The sequence below is a fragment of the Patagioenas fasciata genome, chromosome 9 (assembly GCF_037038585.1).
Source record: "Patagioenas fasciata isolate bPatFas1 chromosome 9, bPatFas1.hap1, whole genome shotgun sequence".
NCBI lineage: Eukaryota > Metazoa > Chordata > Aves > Columbiformes > Columbidae > Patagioenas > Patagioenas fasciata.
In genome coordinates, this window is record NC_092528.1 from 30060879 (window position 1) to 30077282 (window position 16404).

The 16404-nt window shown below is 41.4% G+C and overlaps 1 protein-coding gene across 5 annotated transcripts; it reads right to left on the reverse strand.

Moving 5' to 3' along the window:
* Positions 1-1193: 1193 nt before the first annotated feature.
* Positions 1194-16389, reverse strand: MLF1 (myeloid leukemia factor 1). Of its 5 annotated transcripts, none has more exons than XM_065844719.2 (8): positions 16263-16389; positions 11459-11621; positions 8557-8601; positions 6668-6754; positions 5681-5809; positions 4434-4593; positions 3739-3871; positions 1194-3244 (listed from the first exon to the last, which is right to left on the reverse strand). In XM_065844719.2, exons 1-8 carry the CDS (start codon positions 16307-16309, stop codon positions 3148-3150), a joined length of 861 nt encoding a protein of 286 aa, XP_065700791.1. In that variant the 5' UTR covers positions 16310-16389; the 3' UTR covers positions 1194-3147. The 5 variants fall into 5 exon arrangements, with proteins under 5 accessions (XP_065700791.1, XP_065700789.1, XP_065700790.1 ...); XM_065844717.2 differs by having other exon boundaries at positions 6668-6757; XM_065844718.2 differs by having other exon boundaries at positions 8530-8601.
* Between the last annotated feature and the right edge of the window lie 15 nt (positions 16390-16404).

Consider the following 16404-nt stretch of genomic DNA (forward strand, 5'->3'; position numbering starts at 1 on the left):
ACCGGGGGCCACATCAGCCTCGGCCTTCAAAGGGCCGAAATGTAATTTTAGGGCTGTAGCTACCACATTTATACAAAATACATTCATACCGAATGCAAGAATTTCTTTCAGCGTGGTGGCTATGAGAGGGATGTTGTGTGGAGTAACCATCAAATTGTTTGTTCGTCTGTCATGCTGACGACAGACAGCTTTCCTGCTATTATAACACATCTGGAATGTGCATCTGGAATATTGTGTCCAGCTGTGGCCCCTCAGCTCCAGAAGGACAGGGAACTGCTGGAGAGAGTCCAGCGCAGCCACCAAGATGCTGAAGGGAGTGGAGCATCTCCCGTGTGAGGAAAGGCTGAGGGAGCTGGGGCTCTGGAGCTGGAGAAGAGGAGACTGAGGGGGGACTCATTCCTGGGGATCAATATGGAAAGGGGCAGTGTCAGGAGGATGGAGCCAGGCTCTTCTGGGTGACACCCAGTGATAGGACAAGGGGCAATGGGTGCAAACTGGAACACAAGAGGTTCCACTTAAATTTGAGAAGAAACTTCTTCTCAGCGAGGGTGGCAGAGCCTGGCCCAGGCTGCCCAGGGAGGTTGTGGAGTCTCCTTCTCTGCAGACATTCAAACCCGCCTGGACCCCTTCCTGTGGAACCTCAGGTGGGTGTTCCTGCTCCATGGGGGATTGCACTGGATGAGCTTTCCAGGTCCCTTCCCACCCCCGACACTCTGGGATAACACACATTTCCAGTCAGTGTTTCAGTGGCACCGGCTTTTAACCCTGTACCCGTGCCCCATAGCCCATGAAGTTTCTTCTCCTTTCCTTCGTCACACGGTGCTGTCACACAGTCCTCCTCTTTCCAACTCTTGTGTCTGATTAGCAAACTTCAGCTGATGGTGAAAGATCATTGATTAAAATACTAATTTGGCTCAGTCCCAAGCAATCTTTAGGGCAGGGGTGTCAAACTGTAACTGCTCCTACATTTATACAGTCCTAAAATTACATTCTGCCCTTTGAAGGCAACCACGAGACTGGTGTGGCGCCCAGTGAAAATACATTTGACACCCCTGCCCTTCTACCAACTTTTTTTTGGTGATAAATGCATGTTTTCTCTCTAGAAACTATGGGGCTATTGCTATCAGTGTTACATACAAGAATGCTTCAAAGCAGCACAAACTAAATGTGGTGTAGAGTAAGCCAAACCACCATAAATAATAAATAACTTTATTAAAGAATTACAGTTGCTGTTTCTACGTAGAACAATCTTTTGTGTTAGATTTTAGAAGGTGGATTTGCATAACAAAGTCATCTGTACTGAGTATTAGCCTTTTTCCGCTATAATTTTATAAACCATAGTATGGCTGGGTTTATTGATTATGCATATATGTGTTTATTTCAGTAAAACATAGTATTCATCTGACACCTTATATTTTTATCTATTTTCTGTTAAATATCAGCATCTCTCAAATCAAAGCTTTCTGAAGTTACAGCATGAGAAACATTTCTGCTGTTTATTACTGGAAATTCAAGTGACATACCTGGAAAACACCTCCACAGCCTTATATATTAAATATTGCAAAATCTACGGTGTGTTCAGGCTGTGGAAGGTCAGGGCAGGAGCAGCATCCCGTGGATTCAGGGTTCCGCAGGTGTCCTCGAGGAAGGTGACCGTGATGTGACATCGCTCCAGCCCCCCCTTCGGTCACCTCGACAGCTCCCAGAATGGTTCCACAGCACCCAGCCACTGCCGCTGGTATTGGCTCCAATAATAATAAGAGGCCATTACATTGACAAGGAAAGACCATTGTCTCTTTGTGTGTGCAGAGTTCAACAGAAGTACTTCTGATTATTTTTGCACATAGAATTAAATAATCTGGGGAATCTGCAGAAATATACGTTTTAAAGGCTGTTTTAGCCAAGTATTACCTTATTAAGCCTATTCTATTTTATAATATAAATAGTACCTTTTTTAAGGCTACACTATAATGTTTTAGCCTTGAAATAGATGCTGTAGTGCTAATGCTGCAATGTTGGAGTCTACAGAACTTAAATGACACTACAACACAGGGATCAATTTGTGTAACGAAACGGCAAATGAATGTGAAACTTTGAACCCAAAGACGCTTCCTGTTCTCAGTCCCACAGTTGGCTTTTCTCTAGAAAATCAGAACCTTTAACCGAACAACAACGTCCAGGGAGGCCAAGTGTTGGATTTAGGATCCTTCTACAGCCACTAAAACAGGACACACAAAATACAAACACGTCATCTCAGCTGAGGGGGAAGTGGTGTAATCATTCATTATCCAGTTCACCTACTGCCTGCTCAACCAATTTCTCCCACATTTTTCTGATTAATAACTAATAATTAGAGCTGGGTTTGAGGACACAGTGGTATTGTTACAGAATCATCAACAGCTACTACAGAGGATCTGTATGAATTAAAAATAACAGGTCACCTCCAAAAGGAAAAACATAAAGGATCAGAAATACAAAACTGACAGTCTAGGCACAGAAATTAAGAGATGCGAGCACAGCTTATGAACATGAGAATGCCAATTAACTAAAGTTTAATGTTTTTGTCATTTTAGCATTCTCTCTGACTTTTCTTCATGTTAAATCAACGTGAATCTGGGGATTCTACAACAACTTACAGTAAGATTTTAGAAAGAGATACAGATAGTGGCTATAGTGTATTCAAATGACTAGTAATTACTGTTGTCACCTAGAAAATTAATAATTATTCCAGCCACACAAAATAAGATAATTTACTTTCTGTGCAAGTCATAGAGTGTGGGAAAAAGTAGCTGCATTTTCAGGCTTAATAAAAAGTCTGAGATTGGTGCAGTTCTAACAGAAAACTCTTGCAAATCAGGGCATTTTAAAAATAAATAGAATTAGTGATAATCCATTAAAGTGCTTTTAAGTGGAAAGTTGCTGGGTTTTTAAGTTTACTGAAACTAGATTGGTTAACCAAGGATCTGGAGTTTTAAAGAACATTTAAGGAACAGTGAGTTGTCAAAGGATGGGAGTAGCAAGGCACGCTAATACTTCGACAAAAAACAGAGATTGGTCAGATATACGTGTATACTTATATGAACATAAGCAACGCAGCACCATTATCTTCTCTGAGGAAACTCCATTCAAATGGAGAATGGAAGCCGTTTATTTTTTGCTGCTTTTGATGGGGACGTGCGTTCCTCTCACACTGAGATTCTCCGGAGAAGCTCTGCGCTCCCTGGAAGCCCCAAGTGGTTTCTCTCTGAAACAAAAACCAACAATCACAACGGCCGTATGATGTGGGGCTGAGAGAATATACGTTTTGTTAGTTCCTTATGTGGAGGTATAGTTGTGGTAGCGCTAACACAGATTTGCCTCTCCCTCCAAAGCTACTTCTATCGTTACCACCATGTAGGATTAAACCTTAACGCAAAGAACCCGGTTTAATGAGTGTGGGGACGCCTACAATATTTGCACATTGTTGAGATAAGATCACTGGCTTATTTCTCTAGAAAATACACTCACCGTTATCATTAAGAAATTTCCAAAGTCAAAAAATCACTAAATTCCTTCAAAATTTAGTTAACAAAATCCTGCCTTACCCTGTTTATTGTGGCACTGTAAGAAAAGGAGGAATAAAATGCCATTTCTCCTCAGATTGCCAGTAAACACTGTTTGCTCATAACCAGATCGCTTTATAATTGAATTCTCCTTCTGTTGCGAGTATTTAGGCATTCTGGTAGGAAACTACTTTACCTTTTTGACCCATCTTCCTTGGGTATGTGATGAATACTTCTGTACTTTGGAGCTTCCAAATTGCACCTCGTTCTGGATGGCCTGAACTTCATAATCTCTTTCTGCCACTCTTCATCAAAGGTCTGGGCCTCAGCTGAAACACAGTTACAGTTTATTCTTTACTTCTAATAAATGCAAATAAGATAGGAAAAAACCAAACATGTAATGGAAATTAGAGGGTTTTTTTGAGCTTGTGGTCCCCAATTCTCCACATTTTCTGCAAACTATTGCCAAGGGATCTGGAAAAGACAACTCAGAGTTTACTGAGAGCAGGAGGATAAACCTAAAAAACCTCAAAGTCACTGTGCTGTAAAAGTATATGCACATTTTAACCACGCATCTCTTAAATATGTATTTTATATTAGCCACAAACAGGCAGCAAATGGGAAAATTCTCTTAAAAGTTTGCTTGAAACCATAAAAAGTAATTAAAATTAGTTTCAAATACAAGCAGCTGCTGTCCAAGCAAACAGTACCCACTGCATGACAACACATTTTCAAGTCGAACTGGTTACTTTAAGTTTTCCAAATTTATATCAACAAAGGACGCTTTATTTCTGGAAAACAGCCCCTTGCAAAATGTCTCAAGCTGGAACTTCAACAGTTGGTGCGTGAAACAACGCAAAGCCCATCAGAGAGTTGTATAGGAGGACATACTTTCATCCAAGTTGATGAACTCTTGGTTCAGTTCTTCATCACCGGTCTTGCTGTTCTTTGATTTTTTAATGACGTGGGCCCGATCGTGAATGTGATGGCCAATGGCCATTTTTTCCAGTCCGCTTTCAGAATCTTTAAGTGCTTTTCTTGTCTCCTTAACCTGTGCAAAAAACGAAAATAATGATCCTTCCAACTAAAAAAAGTTGTTAAAATAATAAAAAAAAAAATCAAACTTTCTTCCCCAAGGTTTTTATAGATTTCTTTTGAAAAAGTTTGCTTTTTCAAGCTTTTCCAAGAGTCTCATTTACTGTGTTGGCTGAAAATACACCCAAGCAGCACAGATCAAGTCTCTTTTCTTTTTGGCAACAGACAGGAAGATTAAACGAGGACACCTGGAGCTTCTTAAGTAACATACATGTTGGACATTAACTGTTGCGTAAAAAAAAGCCTCCTCTAAATATACTACATGCAGACAAGTCTTCAACCTTCTCCTTGACAAGAACATGTAACAGCCGATGCCAATATTCCCAGCACCACGGGACAACTAATTACGAGGTTGTCATGTTGACCGGCTTGAAACCCCGGCAACCACTTATCACATTGTTCACAGGGATATTATTAGAACCTTTTTGATAACCGAGTGTCTGCTCGAGCTCGAACGTATCCCTCAGCCAATCGCGCTCGGCGGCCTTTACTTCATGAACCTTGCTGCAGGGTTCAAATTCAAATTCAAATTTCTTAGCAGAATTAGACACAACAGCTGCAAGGAAGGCGATGAAAGGGCATCTTTGGCTGCTAAGTTACGTAAGGATTTCAAAGTGCCTGAGTCAAGGGCATGATTTGAAGTCATGTTTTGCATAAATAGACTGGCTCTTGCTATCTCGTACATTTAAAATTCTGTCTAAAATATAAGAGGAGGATTCATTATCGCAAAGAGAAAGACGTAGGAGACCGCCTTGAAGAATCAGCTGTTCTGGCACTCCATTTTTCCAGTCGCTAGGCATACAATTTATTTAGATGTATACTTAGAAGCGTACCAATTACAAGGAAGAAAACAGCACTTTAGCTTAAGAAGCCTTTAATATAGAGCAATATTTAAACAGACATATATTTTTCTAAATTAGAAGAGTAACTGACTCCAGTCAAAAGAACCTGAAGGGAACTGTGGTTTGGCAGAGATGAACTCTACTCCATAGAGAGTCCGATAATTACACATCGCCTTCTCGGTGCATCTCAGGACTACTTACGCCTCCCGGCGCGGTGCGCGTCTGAGCCGAAGCCTGGAAAACCTTTGGTGGTTCGTCCCCCACTTTGGAGTACGTCATCACGGAGGAGGAGCTGAACGTGTGGGCGTCTGGATGGATGGACAGGTCGTCCTACAAGCAACATAAACTTTTATTAATAGAAGTTTAAACTTGTGGATAATAGGTATTTCTTACAGTATGAAAAAGAATGAATACCCCTCTGAAAAATGACCCCTCAGTCCTGGCACCACAAAATGTGGCCTGTTGGGAAGACACCTTGGCCTTTGGTGTCTCCCCAGCCCAGGAAACACAACAAAAAAGCATTGGCAGCAATAAGCAACTGCTCCAATGCTTGCCCTGGCATAGTTTAGTGATGAAGATACAACCTATAACATCAGTCTTGCCACACACAGCATATAACAAGGTGTGTGCAGAGTTTGGGTGAAATAGGACTTGAGCAACAATGGTTACAAGCCATTTTACAAGCTCAGTAAGTACACCCAGCAACACCTAATAGATAACAGTGTTATCTTCAAAGGCTGCAAAGAAAAGACACAGCGCTGAAAAAAGAATCAGAGGCAAGTCTATGTGCAGGGTGGCTTTTAGGTGTTTGAGGTTTTGTGGGGTAAGTGGCCAGTAACAAATTAAACTGCTCCTTCACTTGAGCTGTCAGCTCTGGCGAGAGCCAGAGACCAGATAGAGCAGTTCTAGCCCCTAGAGAATCAAGCACACCTTTAATGTGCTGTTATTAGCAAATAATCAGTGACTGCATAGAGAACCATCACCGCAGTATCAGCTGGGGAAGAAAACAAACCCAAAACAAACCCAAGCAAACAAAAAACCCAACAAGAAAAACAAACCCACCCCAATTCCTTTCTACCTGCTCGAGACGAGTAACCTTTTTCTTAGCAAGTCGTTCTGAGTAATATTTTAACACACCTGTTATTCTCCAACACAATTAATTAAAAGAAAACCAAACCAACAACTTACAAATTTCCTTTGCATCTCCAGCATGCTGTTCCTCATATTGGACATCATCCTGTCCATTGCAAAGAAAGGTTCCCCAAAATCTGCATCCTGCTAAAAGAAAAGGCATTGAAATTAAAACAGAGTCGTCTGATTCTTCACGTTCTGAGGTAGTTTTGTTTTCTTCTTCATGCAGTTTTTAATGCAAATCAGACGATCACAAGGGTTTTCACAGACTGCAATTCAGACACAGGCAAGCCAAAATGCATCTGTTCTAATGAAAAAAAGATCGAAATCTAGCATGGGGAGCTTGATTGTTAAACTTGGAGACACTGGAAAGATAGAAATGAAAGACTTGACACTCAAATGCCAAAATAAGTTTACATTGTGGCCAATTTACAAGAATTATTTCCATTTACCTTCTAACCTAACCAGCTTCTGCTTTAACAAGTACTATATGACCCTCTATGTGTAATAATCTATTGAAGATCAAATTATCTCTATTATCTGAATGCCTTAATGCATATGGAATAACAAGAAAAATGCAGCCCAGCAGACACAGCTGTTCCTTTGCAGTAATAATGCACATTACTCATAAAAGGGCAGTGTGAAAAATTAAAAGAGAACTTTAACTTGGTATTTTAATGGCAGCTTAATTACCTGATGCTATAGATGCACTCAACATTCATTTTTTAATTGTTCCATGAAAGCAGAAGATCCAGTGTTGCACAAAGATAATAAGACAGGTTTAGAGGCACAGAATTTAATTAGTAGGCTGTGTAGCTAATGGCACGTACTGATCACACTGATGAAATCTCCCTTTAGAAGGAAAAAAACCCCAAAAATAGAGACAGAAAGTAAGGAAAGGGTGAGCTGTGCCCAGTGACCATCTGGGAAGCCAGCAATACTGTCCCAAACGAGCACCCATCCGAGTAGGTGGGGATAAAGATGATTTTCGCCCTCCTTTTCCTCTCCTACCATGAACTTTTCCTCAGGACCTTCCATTTGTTTCTTGAGTAGCAAGAAATCTGAATCTTCAAGAGCTATCGAAACCTCTGGGCAATAATTACAGACAAATTAGGGCCAGAAAACTGCCTTCTACAGTTAAAAATGCAGTGACATGACGTGGTAATCAGCTGTACTATGGAATCACATGCCACAGATCAGGGGCTAGGGGAGTAAAAGCCGCAGCCTGCGTAGTTAATTGCAGACAAACTCTGATTAGCTAATACACTTTTTACACACAGCAAGTTGCCAATTTGTGCCTCTGGAAGATATAATTAAACAAGTAATACCTTCAGATCTGAAAATTCAAAGACCCATGCTTATTTTTATCTGCTCTGCGAGAGCCACCCTCCAAGCTGCTGGTTTTCAGTCTGAGGACTCCAAAGCATCCCAAAAGAAGGAAAATGCTCCATGAGGGTCATGGCAATGAACTTGGTTTTGCTCAGGTTCTTTTTACAGATCCTGACCAGATATTCCACACCCCCAAACTCCAGCTGGACACCATTCCAAGCCCCATTCCATGGGCGATGCTCTCAGCTGTGTGACCAGCACTACAACCTTATCAGCATCGTGCCCACCAACACCCCAAGGTGCTGGTGTCCATCTGTGGGCAGCACTCCGCATCTGGAGTCTCTGTCCAGGGATTATTCAACTTGTATCCATCACAGATCACGCACCAACAGATACATCACCAAGCAGAACAGCCAGCTGCTAAGCAGTAACTTCTCCAATCATGCTATCAGCCTATTTAGTCCACACCAGCATTTTCTTTTAATAAGGAAAAAAATAAGCTTGAATTATATTGTTCCATGTATCTAAACACCAACAAAAGCAGTTTGCAAGCACGTTGTCCATGCTTTGGTTATGCAGTGTCCACACACAAGGATTCTTGCTCCTGGGATACCAACCACTCTCCCAAAGCCTGCAAAGGGCATGAGGGAGCAGCTCGTTGCCTGCAAGAAAAAGGAGCAGCGACTTTTAGTCATTATACCTGTTATCACACACAGCAGAAGTTACTTCCATAGTGCACTTCCATATGCAGCAAATGTTAAACACTTCCGATCAAATAAAAACACTCACGAGGACCCTGATAATTCACAGTGCGCTAGGACAACGTAATACAAAGTAGTCTCATAATATATAAAATATATTAATGATATTGGAAAGCAACAGCTGTCGCCACATTTAATAAGTTATATTCCTATGTATGTACTGGAAGCACTTGAAGCTACAAGTTGAGAAAGGTTTGTGTACCACAGTAACCTTTGTAGTAAAATGACTTAAAACGGGCACACGCTCCAGAGATCACCCACTTCTCCGAAAACACTTCATATCACAGATCAATAGTCACTTTAATGAATATTTATGCAACCAAATTTCAGAGGGCTGGCAAACAATTTTAGAGCTTGAAAAATGAAGTGATGCAGCTGACCTGTCCACAAGCACCCTTTACGTATTACATGAGATTAATGTAAATATAAAAGATATTTCTGTAAAATATCCATACATCCCTCGCGAGAAACAAAATTAAGTCTCACTTGTCAGCACTTTCAAAGGTCACTGCAAAGAAATTCTGGGTAAATCTATCATCATACACAGAACCACCCGAAGACAAATCCCCCAGGAGCAAATTATATTCTTCTGCAGTTGTATAAATAGATGTAGCTATAAACACCGGCAAATACAGTTCCTGTTTGACCAGCTGATACTGAATATCCCTATATGACAGGGCAACGAGAGGCTGGAAAACAAATCGATGTTTCCAGGAAACTAAGACTGGAGAGTTATATAAAAACCTGCCTGAAGAAAGACTGGCCAGAAGTACCAATCACTTTACAGTCACTTTAAGTAAAAAAGGAAGAAATAAGCCAATTCTTGAATACCTTTAAGAACCCTTTCAAGATTGCATTTCTGGCTAACATGTAGTGACAGAAAATAATATATTTTTTCAATATATATCAAAAATAAAGTCGATAATCATTAAAAAAATATAAACCCTTTGTTTCATAACACACGCTAAAGACTGTTAAATAGTTGCCCAATAGGTAGAGCAATCAGATACCCAAAAACTGAATGACAGCATCTTTTAAGATGTTTTACCCGATTCCTCCTGCTCATACCCTTTCCTTCTTCCCTCCAAGAGCCTAAAATCCGACACTGTGAACCTCCTTGAGAATGGAAAAGCAGTTTCAAATTTGAATGCCATACTGATGCATGTTGAGTTGGTGCAACAAATTCTGTTCCTTGCCAAGGAGTTCTAGGCATTCCACAGTTTACTTAGACAATTATGATCTCAGTAATCAGTATGGGCAATTTTAAGAGTGCATTTCACATGGTGGTAAAGATTTCCATCTTTCCCTACATAAAAAACTAATTATTTAAGGTGTTTGAATAATTTCTGGAGGGAAAGTAGTCAAAGCAGTTTGAGACCACAAGAAGGCTCAAGTAATGGGTGTGAGTCTTCTGTGACATCTGACAGCTCTCAGGTGAAACACGAGGAATATCAAAAGATACTGGCAAGATTTTAGCAGGTGCGGAATTCTTTTGTGCTTATCAACATAACACAGCACACTTACACCTTTAACCTCTTTCTGTAACCATAGATAAAGGTTTTCTGTGCCTATCGTTTACCCCTCACTGCCAAGAATAAGGGATGCAAACCCCTAAGCTACTAGGGTAAGGCTTAATATATTATTTTTCTAAAGGAAAAAAGTCTGATCTGGGTTTAGGCAACTACTGAAGCAAGGCCTAAGAATCTGCTGCAGTAGGTTGTGCCCTAATTAGATCCAGCAGCATCTATATTTGAAACTAACTGGCAACGTATGAGCACGGAGGAAAGAATCTGACAGTTACCCTTTTGACTTGTAGGTGCTAGTCTGTGTTTCAGCCATGTTTATTAAGCTCTGACTATCTAGGTTTGAACAACCCCCATCAAATCTGGCCGAGTTCCACATGCCCTTGTCATCTGTCTTGTCTTCCAACTGGTTTTTAAAAATCAGGTGTGATTCATTAAAGTCAGAGATCACTCAGCTGCAAAATATTTGGCCTGGCAGAGGGAAACAACCAACTTCAAACATACATCCTTTCTAAATACAGTAATTAGATAAGGTTTAGCTACAGAAGCATAAGATATAATTGTCCCGCATGCCCAGGGAGTCGCATAGATACTTCATGTAAAACATAGGTCACTGCCAACTTCTCAGTTTCAGGTTGTAATTCACAGAAATACTAGGTTTTGTACCAATTTTCCTGATCTTTAATCCTTACACTGCTAGATCTAGAAGAAACATCAGACCCAATACAGAATGTGAAGCTTTTATTCACAGTTGCAAAGTTGAAAGAGGGTTTAAAATGTCTGTGTAGATACTATTTAGGTGGCTGAAACACAGGTTTGTGTTAAGTCAAACATAAACTAAACACAAGATGCTAAAGCGCAGAGTGAAGGCACAAACATCCTAAGGTACCTTTTCAAGTAAATTTAGTGAGAAAGGAAGCGTTCAGAGAAGGTTCTGTCATTTGCCTTAGTTTATTTCATTAAATATTGTATATTCAATGTTCAATAACATACAGACTTGTCACTAGACCTAATACAAGTTTGTCAGTGTTAATTAATAGGCCATTAAGGAACCAAGAGAGATATTATTCACTTTTTACTCAGCAATTGAACAATTTGGCCAAGGCCGCAATAGCTGAGCCAGTCCTCGGTTTCCACTGGACTGAACTTAACAGACATGGAAATGGGAAGCCAACTATATTACCAGTAAATGTAAATGCCACGTAGCAATCCTTGGAGATTAAGAAAATACTTACTCTGCGATTTCCTCTTCGAGCAACCTGAGAGTCCTGGCGCGCTCTTCGATCTCCTGTTCTCTCCCCACCATCTGTTATGCTGAGAAATGGATCTCGGCCAAAAGGATCAGAAAAGCTTCTCATCATCTGCCGCATGTACTCATGGTGTGCAGCAAAAGGATCGCTGAAAAAGAGACATTGCGCATAGAAGGTCACTGGGGTTTATTCCAAGCTATGTAAAATGGCTCCGAAATTTTTGAAACTCAGTTTTAAGTCATTCCATATGGTTCTTTATTATTAAAATTCTTTACGTTAATAGGACCCAATTGGGCCATCTCCTGTTCCTCCCAAACTCCCATTTCTTTCACTTCTCTTCCACCTCTCAGGTTGGTTGGGTGTTTTAGTTCTTTTGTCTTCTCCTTGCTCTCCTGTACTCTTGAGTGTCCGTGTTGCTTTTTCTCCTCCCTCATATTCTCCAAAACTATTCCATCCTTTGCAGCCATCTTCCCAGCCTATGTTCGCTATCTTCCAGGAACTAGAAAACCTACATGACCTACATTTTATTCATCACTACATCTACCTCCAACTCCTGATATTCAAATATTTTCTTCCCCCCTCTCCTATTTCACTTTCATCTTCCAAAGCTTAGCACAGAACTACTCACTGAACTCATCGTGTCCTACTGGATTTCCCCCCTCCACCCCTCAAATGGGCCGCTCCCATTCTACTTGTCATCCTCCTTGATGCACATGCTCAAAAATGTATGCTAGCCTCTAAATTCAGGTCAGCTCCATCTCTTTTAGTCACCAACTATTGCATCTTTGCCTTCCCTTTCCTCCCCCTCCACAAATCAAGTTCTTCCATCCCTTTGCTTAGGAAGAAAGACTCTTACTGGCTTTTTGTTTCCCTGTTAGCTTTCCCCTCTCTTCTCTCTAAATACTCAACCTACAGAACCTACCAGTAATCCCAAAGCTTGGCTTGCAGCTAGAACGTGAAGTTGCTCTCCATTTATGCTTAACTCTTGGCATCCTCTAATTGGGACAAGAACTTCATATTTTTAACCAAGGCCAAAAGAGGAGCAAAACGTGATTTTGCCAGAAGCACAATATATGATCAGTAGTTGCCTGTGGTCTACGGCTACAAATCATTACTTCACACAAAAAACATGCTTCATTTCCTCCCTTCACCTCCAGTCTCATTTTCCCCTTTGCTATTCCACTGAAAGGCACTTTTTTAGCCTTAATCATTGCCCAGGTACGTTTACATAGGTGTAATATATATTATATATTACAAAGGTGTAATAGCACCTCATCTTCCTTCCGAGCAACATCCCGACATTCTCCAGACACCTCCTGCCCTCGTTGTCCCCAGGACACCACAACCCTTCCCATCACATCTCATGTCTCCATGCAGAAAAGCTCCAGGCTGTTCCTGACTTTTGCAATACCTGATCCTCTCTTGAAACTCTCCCAAACAGCTTTTCTACTCTCTCCACCCCTTACCACCAGCCCCATGAAAACCAGTTTCCACACCACATGGCCACTTTGATCTCTTCGCTTTGTACTCCTTTCTTGTGCCAAAGTTACGTTTATTAATTTTTCTTTTAAGTGAAAAAGAAATAAGGTTACAAACCTAATGCTGGATTATTTCCCAAGCAAGATTTTTTAACATAACAATATCCCTTTAAGCTACGCACACACTTCACTCTCTCCAGCGCAAACAGACCCTAGGAGTTCACAATTAGTTAGACCATTGTCATTAAGCAGACCCTAATCTACCCCACTCACATGACTGCTGGCTTTCATTTCAGTCCTAATGCGATAAGCAGCTCCCACACAGCAAGTGTCCCCTTGCTTTTCACAGGATGAAGAACAGATGGAAAAAGTCACTGCACGAGCCAAGCCGAAGAAAGCACAAACACTACCACAGCGTATTCTTCCATCAAATCTATTTTGACACCAAACTTCTGATAGGTTTGGTTATAAAAACACAAATAAATATGAAGCGTATTCCACCAGTAACTTATGGATAACAAAAATTTTCTCCAGCCCTTCCAGTCCAAAGCAAGTAGGACACTCATAAGTTACCTATAACATATCATAAACAAAACAAGATTCCATAGATTTAATGTAGATCAGAAAGTGGTTAAATTTAGTGTGCATAACATGCTGTAATAGATCTCACCTGACATAAAATAATGCTTCATCCCTTGCGAAATTGTTTTTTTTTTTTCACCTTATTTCAATTTCTTTGGCAACTCCTCTTGGCCATTCACCCTCCACTACAACCATTTAATACACTCATACCTGTGTCTAAAACCACGGGTTGTTTTTGTTTTAAAAAATGAAAGGTCTATGAAACAATTTAAAAGACTAGCTCCTTATAACACTATGAGAGACAGGGAAGTAATATATATGCTGTGGGGTGCCAGATTTAGGAGCAGAAGTGAGGCCTCCCCATTCCCTAGGGACATTTCAGAGAGCCATTCGGAAAAAGATCTAGTGTTGTCAAGCCCCAAAAGAAATACTGCAATTTTGGTATGCTCTAAAACAGGGGAAAAACAATGGAAAGTGATCACAGAACCTGCCCGGAAGACAAGGGGTCCAGGGAACTAAACCTACTGCCTTCATGGCTCTGATGATTGAAACTGAAATCATAGCTACAAAAGGAGTAGGTCACCCTTACAAAATACAGGTATATGTATATAAAACAAGTCAAAGTCTCTCCAGTAAAGATGCAAGACCTTAAGTCCTTTGCTCAAATCACAGATTTTACGGGATGGCAACAGGTGGAGAGAGCACCCTAGTTTAATTACCATTGATCACACCTGACTTAAAATCTCACCTTTTTAAAGGGGGGAAGATCCTTTTGATGATACAGCCATGACTGCTGCACATTATCATACCATAAAAGTGATGGGGATAAAGAAATGAGGTTCCATAAGGGGTTTACACACAGAACTTGTGCCTTTCGCATGTTAAGCACCAGAAGTTAATTTTTCAAAATCAAGTTCTGAATGGACTTCCAGCTGAAACCCTTCAGAGTGCTATAGTAAAGGTATAATGTTACTCCTTACTTCAGTGTATGTTTCTGGTCAGTTGACAATCAGTGGCCAAGAACAATACGTTCAGTTGATTATTTTTGAAACCAGCACTTCATAACAAATGCGCCTTTTATTTTAAATCAGGAAGTTATGTTAGCCTGAGGTTGCGAAATCACACTGGAGATAACACCTGGAACAAGGAAAAAAATAAATCTGTGGATTGGTGCATTAATACCAGAAGCCAAGTGCGCTTGGCAGCAGAGACACCACTTGTGCACCTGTCCAGGCTGTTCGGGGTGAACCTCGGCTGCTTACACACCCAGGCACTATTTCCAGTTCAGCAGCCAAAATCTCTCCTTGTGAGGCAACAGAAGCTTATTATTACACTATTTTGGAAGCTAATCTTATCTGAAGTAATAAGCTGATTTCCTTAACTATATGCAAAACAGATTTACAAGGCCAGTGCCAAGAAAATTAATCGCAATATCAGTCTCATCTCTTTCTCACACACTCCTTTCCTCTATCTTCTGCAATCTCTTTTTCCCTATGATTTTAAACTGCATCAGTGCCTACAATAAACATAAATAAAAGGAAAGCAACTGGTATCTCAAAAGCACGCTACAAATTACTACAAACAAGACTTAATTTCCATTATTATTTTAATTTCATGCAGAGGATTTGCTTAGCGAAGTTTTCTCCATAGTATACCCTGCGTATTCCTAAAAACCAAGCGTACTAACCCATCCTGCACAGCTTTAGAAACCCTCCCACCACCAGGAAGGAGCTTTTGCAGCAGATTCTCCTTTAAGAGGTACGAATTCAGCCTCAGCTGGAATATCCTGTAACTAAGAGATACAGTCAACAAACCCACATCACAAGGCCCTCACCCACACTGCCCCTTATCTTTGCTTGTAATTAAGCTCCACACAGTGAGTACCACACCTTTAGAAAAACTAAAATAAACCGGGCTCCTCCGAGTTCTCCAATCCCATTTCAGTTCCTGACAAAGCTCATAAACCGGGGCCAGAATTGATACTTCAGCAGTTTTGGGGGAGCCTTTGCACAACACGCTGTTTAGATGTAGATTCCAGTGGCAGAAGATTCCCACGGGAAATAAACTTGAACACACGGACGAGCTCTACCCCAAGCACCATCACTGTGCTCAGGGTATAGAAACCAAAAAACCCACCACATTTGCTGAGCTAAAGCATCAACATCCACTCAGGAAAGCAGAACAAGGAGACAGAGAGTTTGCCTTTGCTGATCTCACCCAAGGTTCTAATGCACGAACACCTGGTGGTGTCTTTAGGGGATGTATCGACAACAGGAGCTCAGAAACAATCTACAGAAAAAATAATTAAAAAACAAACAAAAAACCACCAAACAGAAAAGCTAAAACATCCAGCACCTGTCCACTTTTTAAAGAAACTGCAGGAAAAACAAAATCAAGAAACACAAACCAATAGAGATGTAGATTTCTCATTCGATGTCACAATGAAATTAGTATTACATTCTTCGCGATGCTATGAGAGTAAAAACCGCAGGCGTTACTGAGGAGGGGAGTGAGAGACAAGACCCTGGTATTTAAAATCACCGGTAACAATGGAAACCCCGACATCTGTTTGGGGTAACCGGAGGAGTGGGGCTGTGACCCCACCGCCCGTTACCCCTCACACACCCGCGTCCCCCGCGCCCTCAGGTGCCTCGACGCGCTCCCTCAGGCGGCGTTTCCCCCGCCCCAGCGGAGGCCGCGGGTGCCGCCAGCCCGGCCCGTGCCCTCACCGGAAGAACGGATCCTCCTCGAAGCAGCGGCCCAGGCCCCCGAACATGGCTGCGGCTCCCACCGGTCTGAGCCCCGCCGGCCCCGCCAGCCCCTCACGGCGGCGCCCGCCGCTCCACGTGACACCTCCCGGCGCCGCCATTG

What these genes read in the sequence shown, in the direction of transcription:
- MLF1 (XM_065844718.2), bottom strand. Translation starts at nt 16,309, where the DNA reads ATGTTCGGGGGCCTGGGCCGCTGCTTCGAGGAGGATCCGTTCTTCCG. An exon ending in TCCCAGGAGCAAGAATCCTT is followed by an intron (nt 6,755 to 8,529) that starts GTGTGTGGACAC and finishes TTCTTTTAGCAG; the next exon opens with GATGCAGATTTTGGGGAACC. An exon ending in CGCGCACCGCGCCGGGAGGC is followed by an intron (nt 4,594 to 5,680) that starts GTAAGTAGTCCT and finishes TTTTTTGCACAG; the next exon opens with GTTAAGGAGACAAGAAAAGC.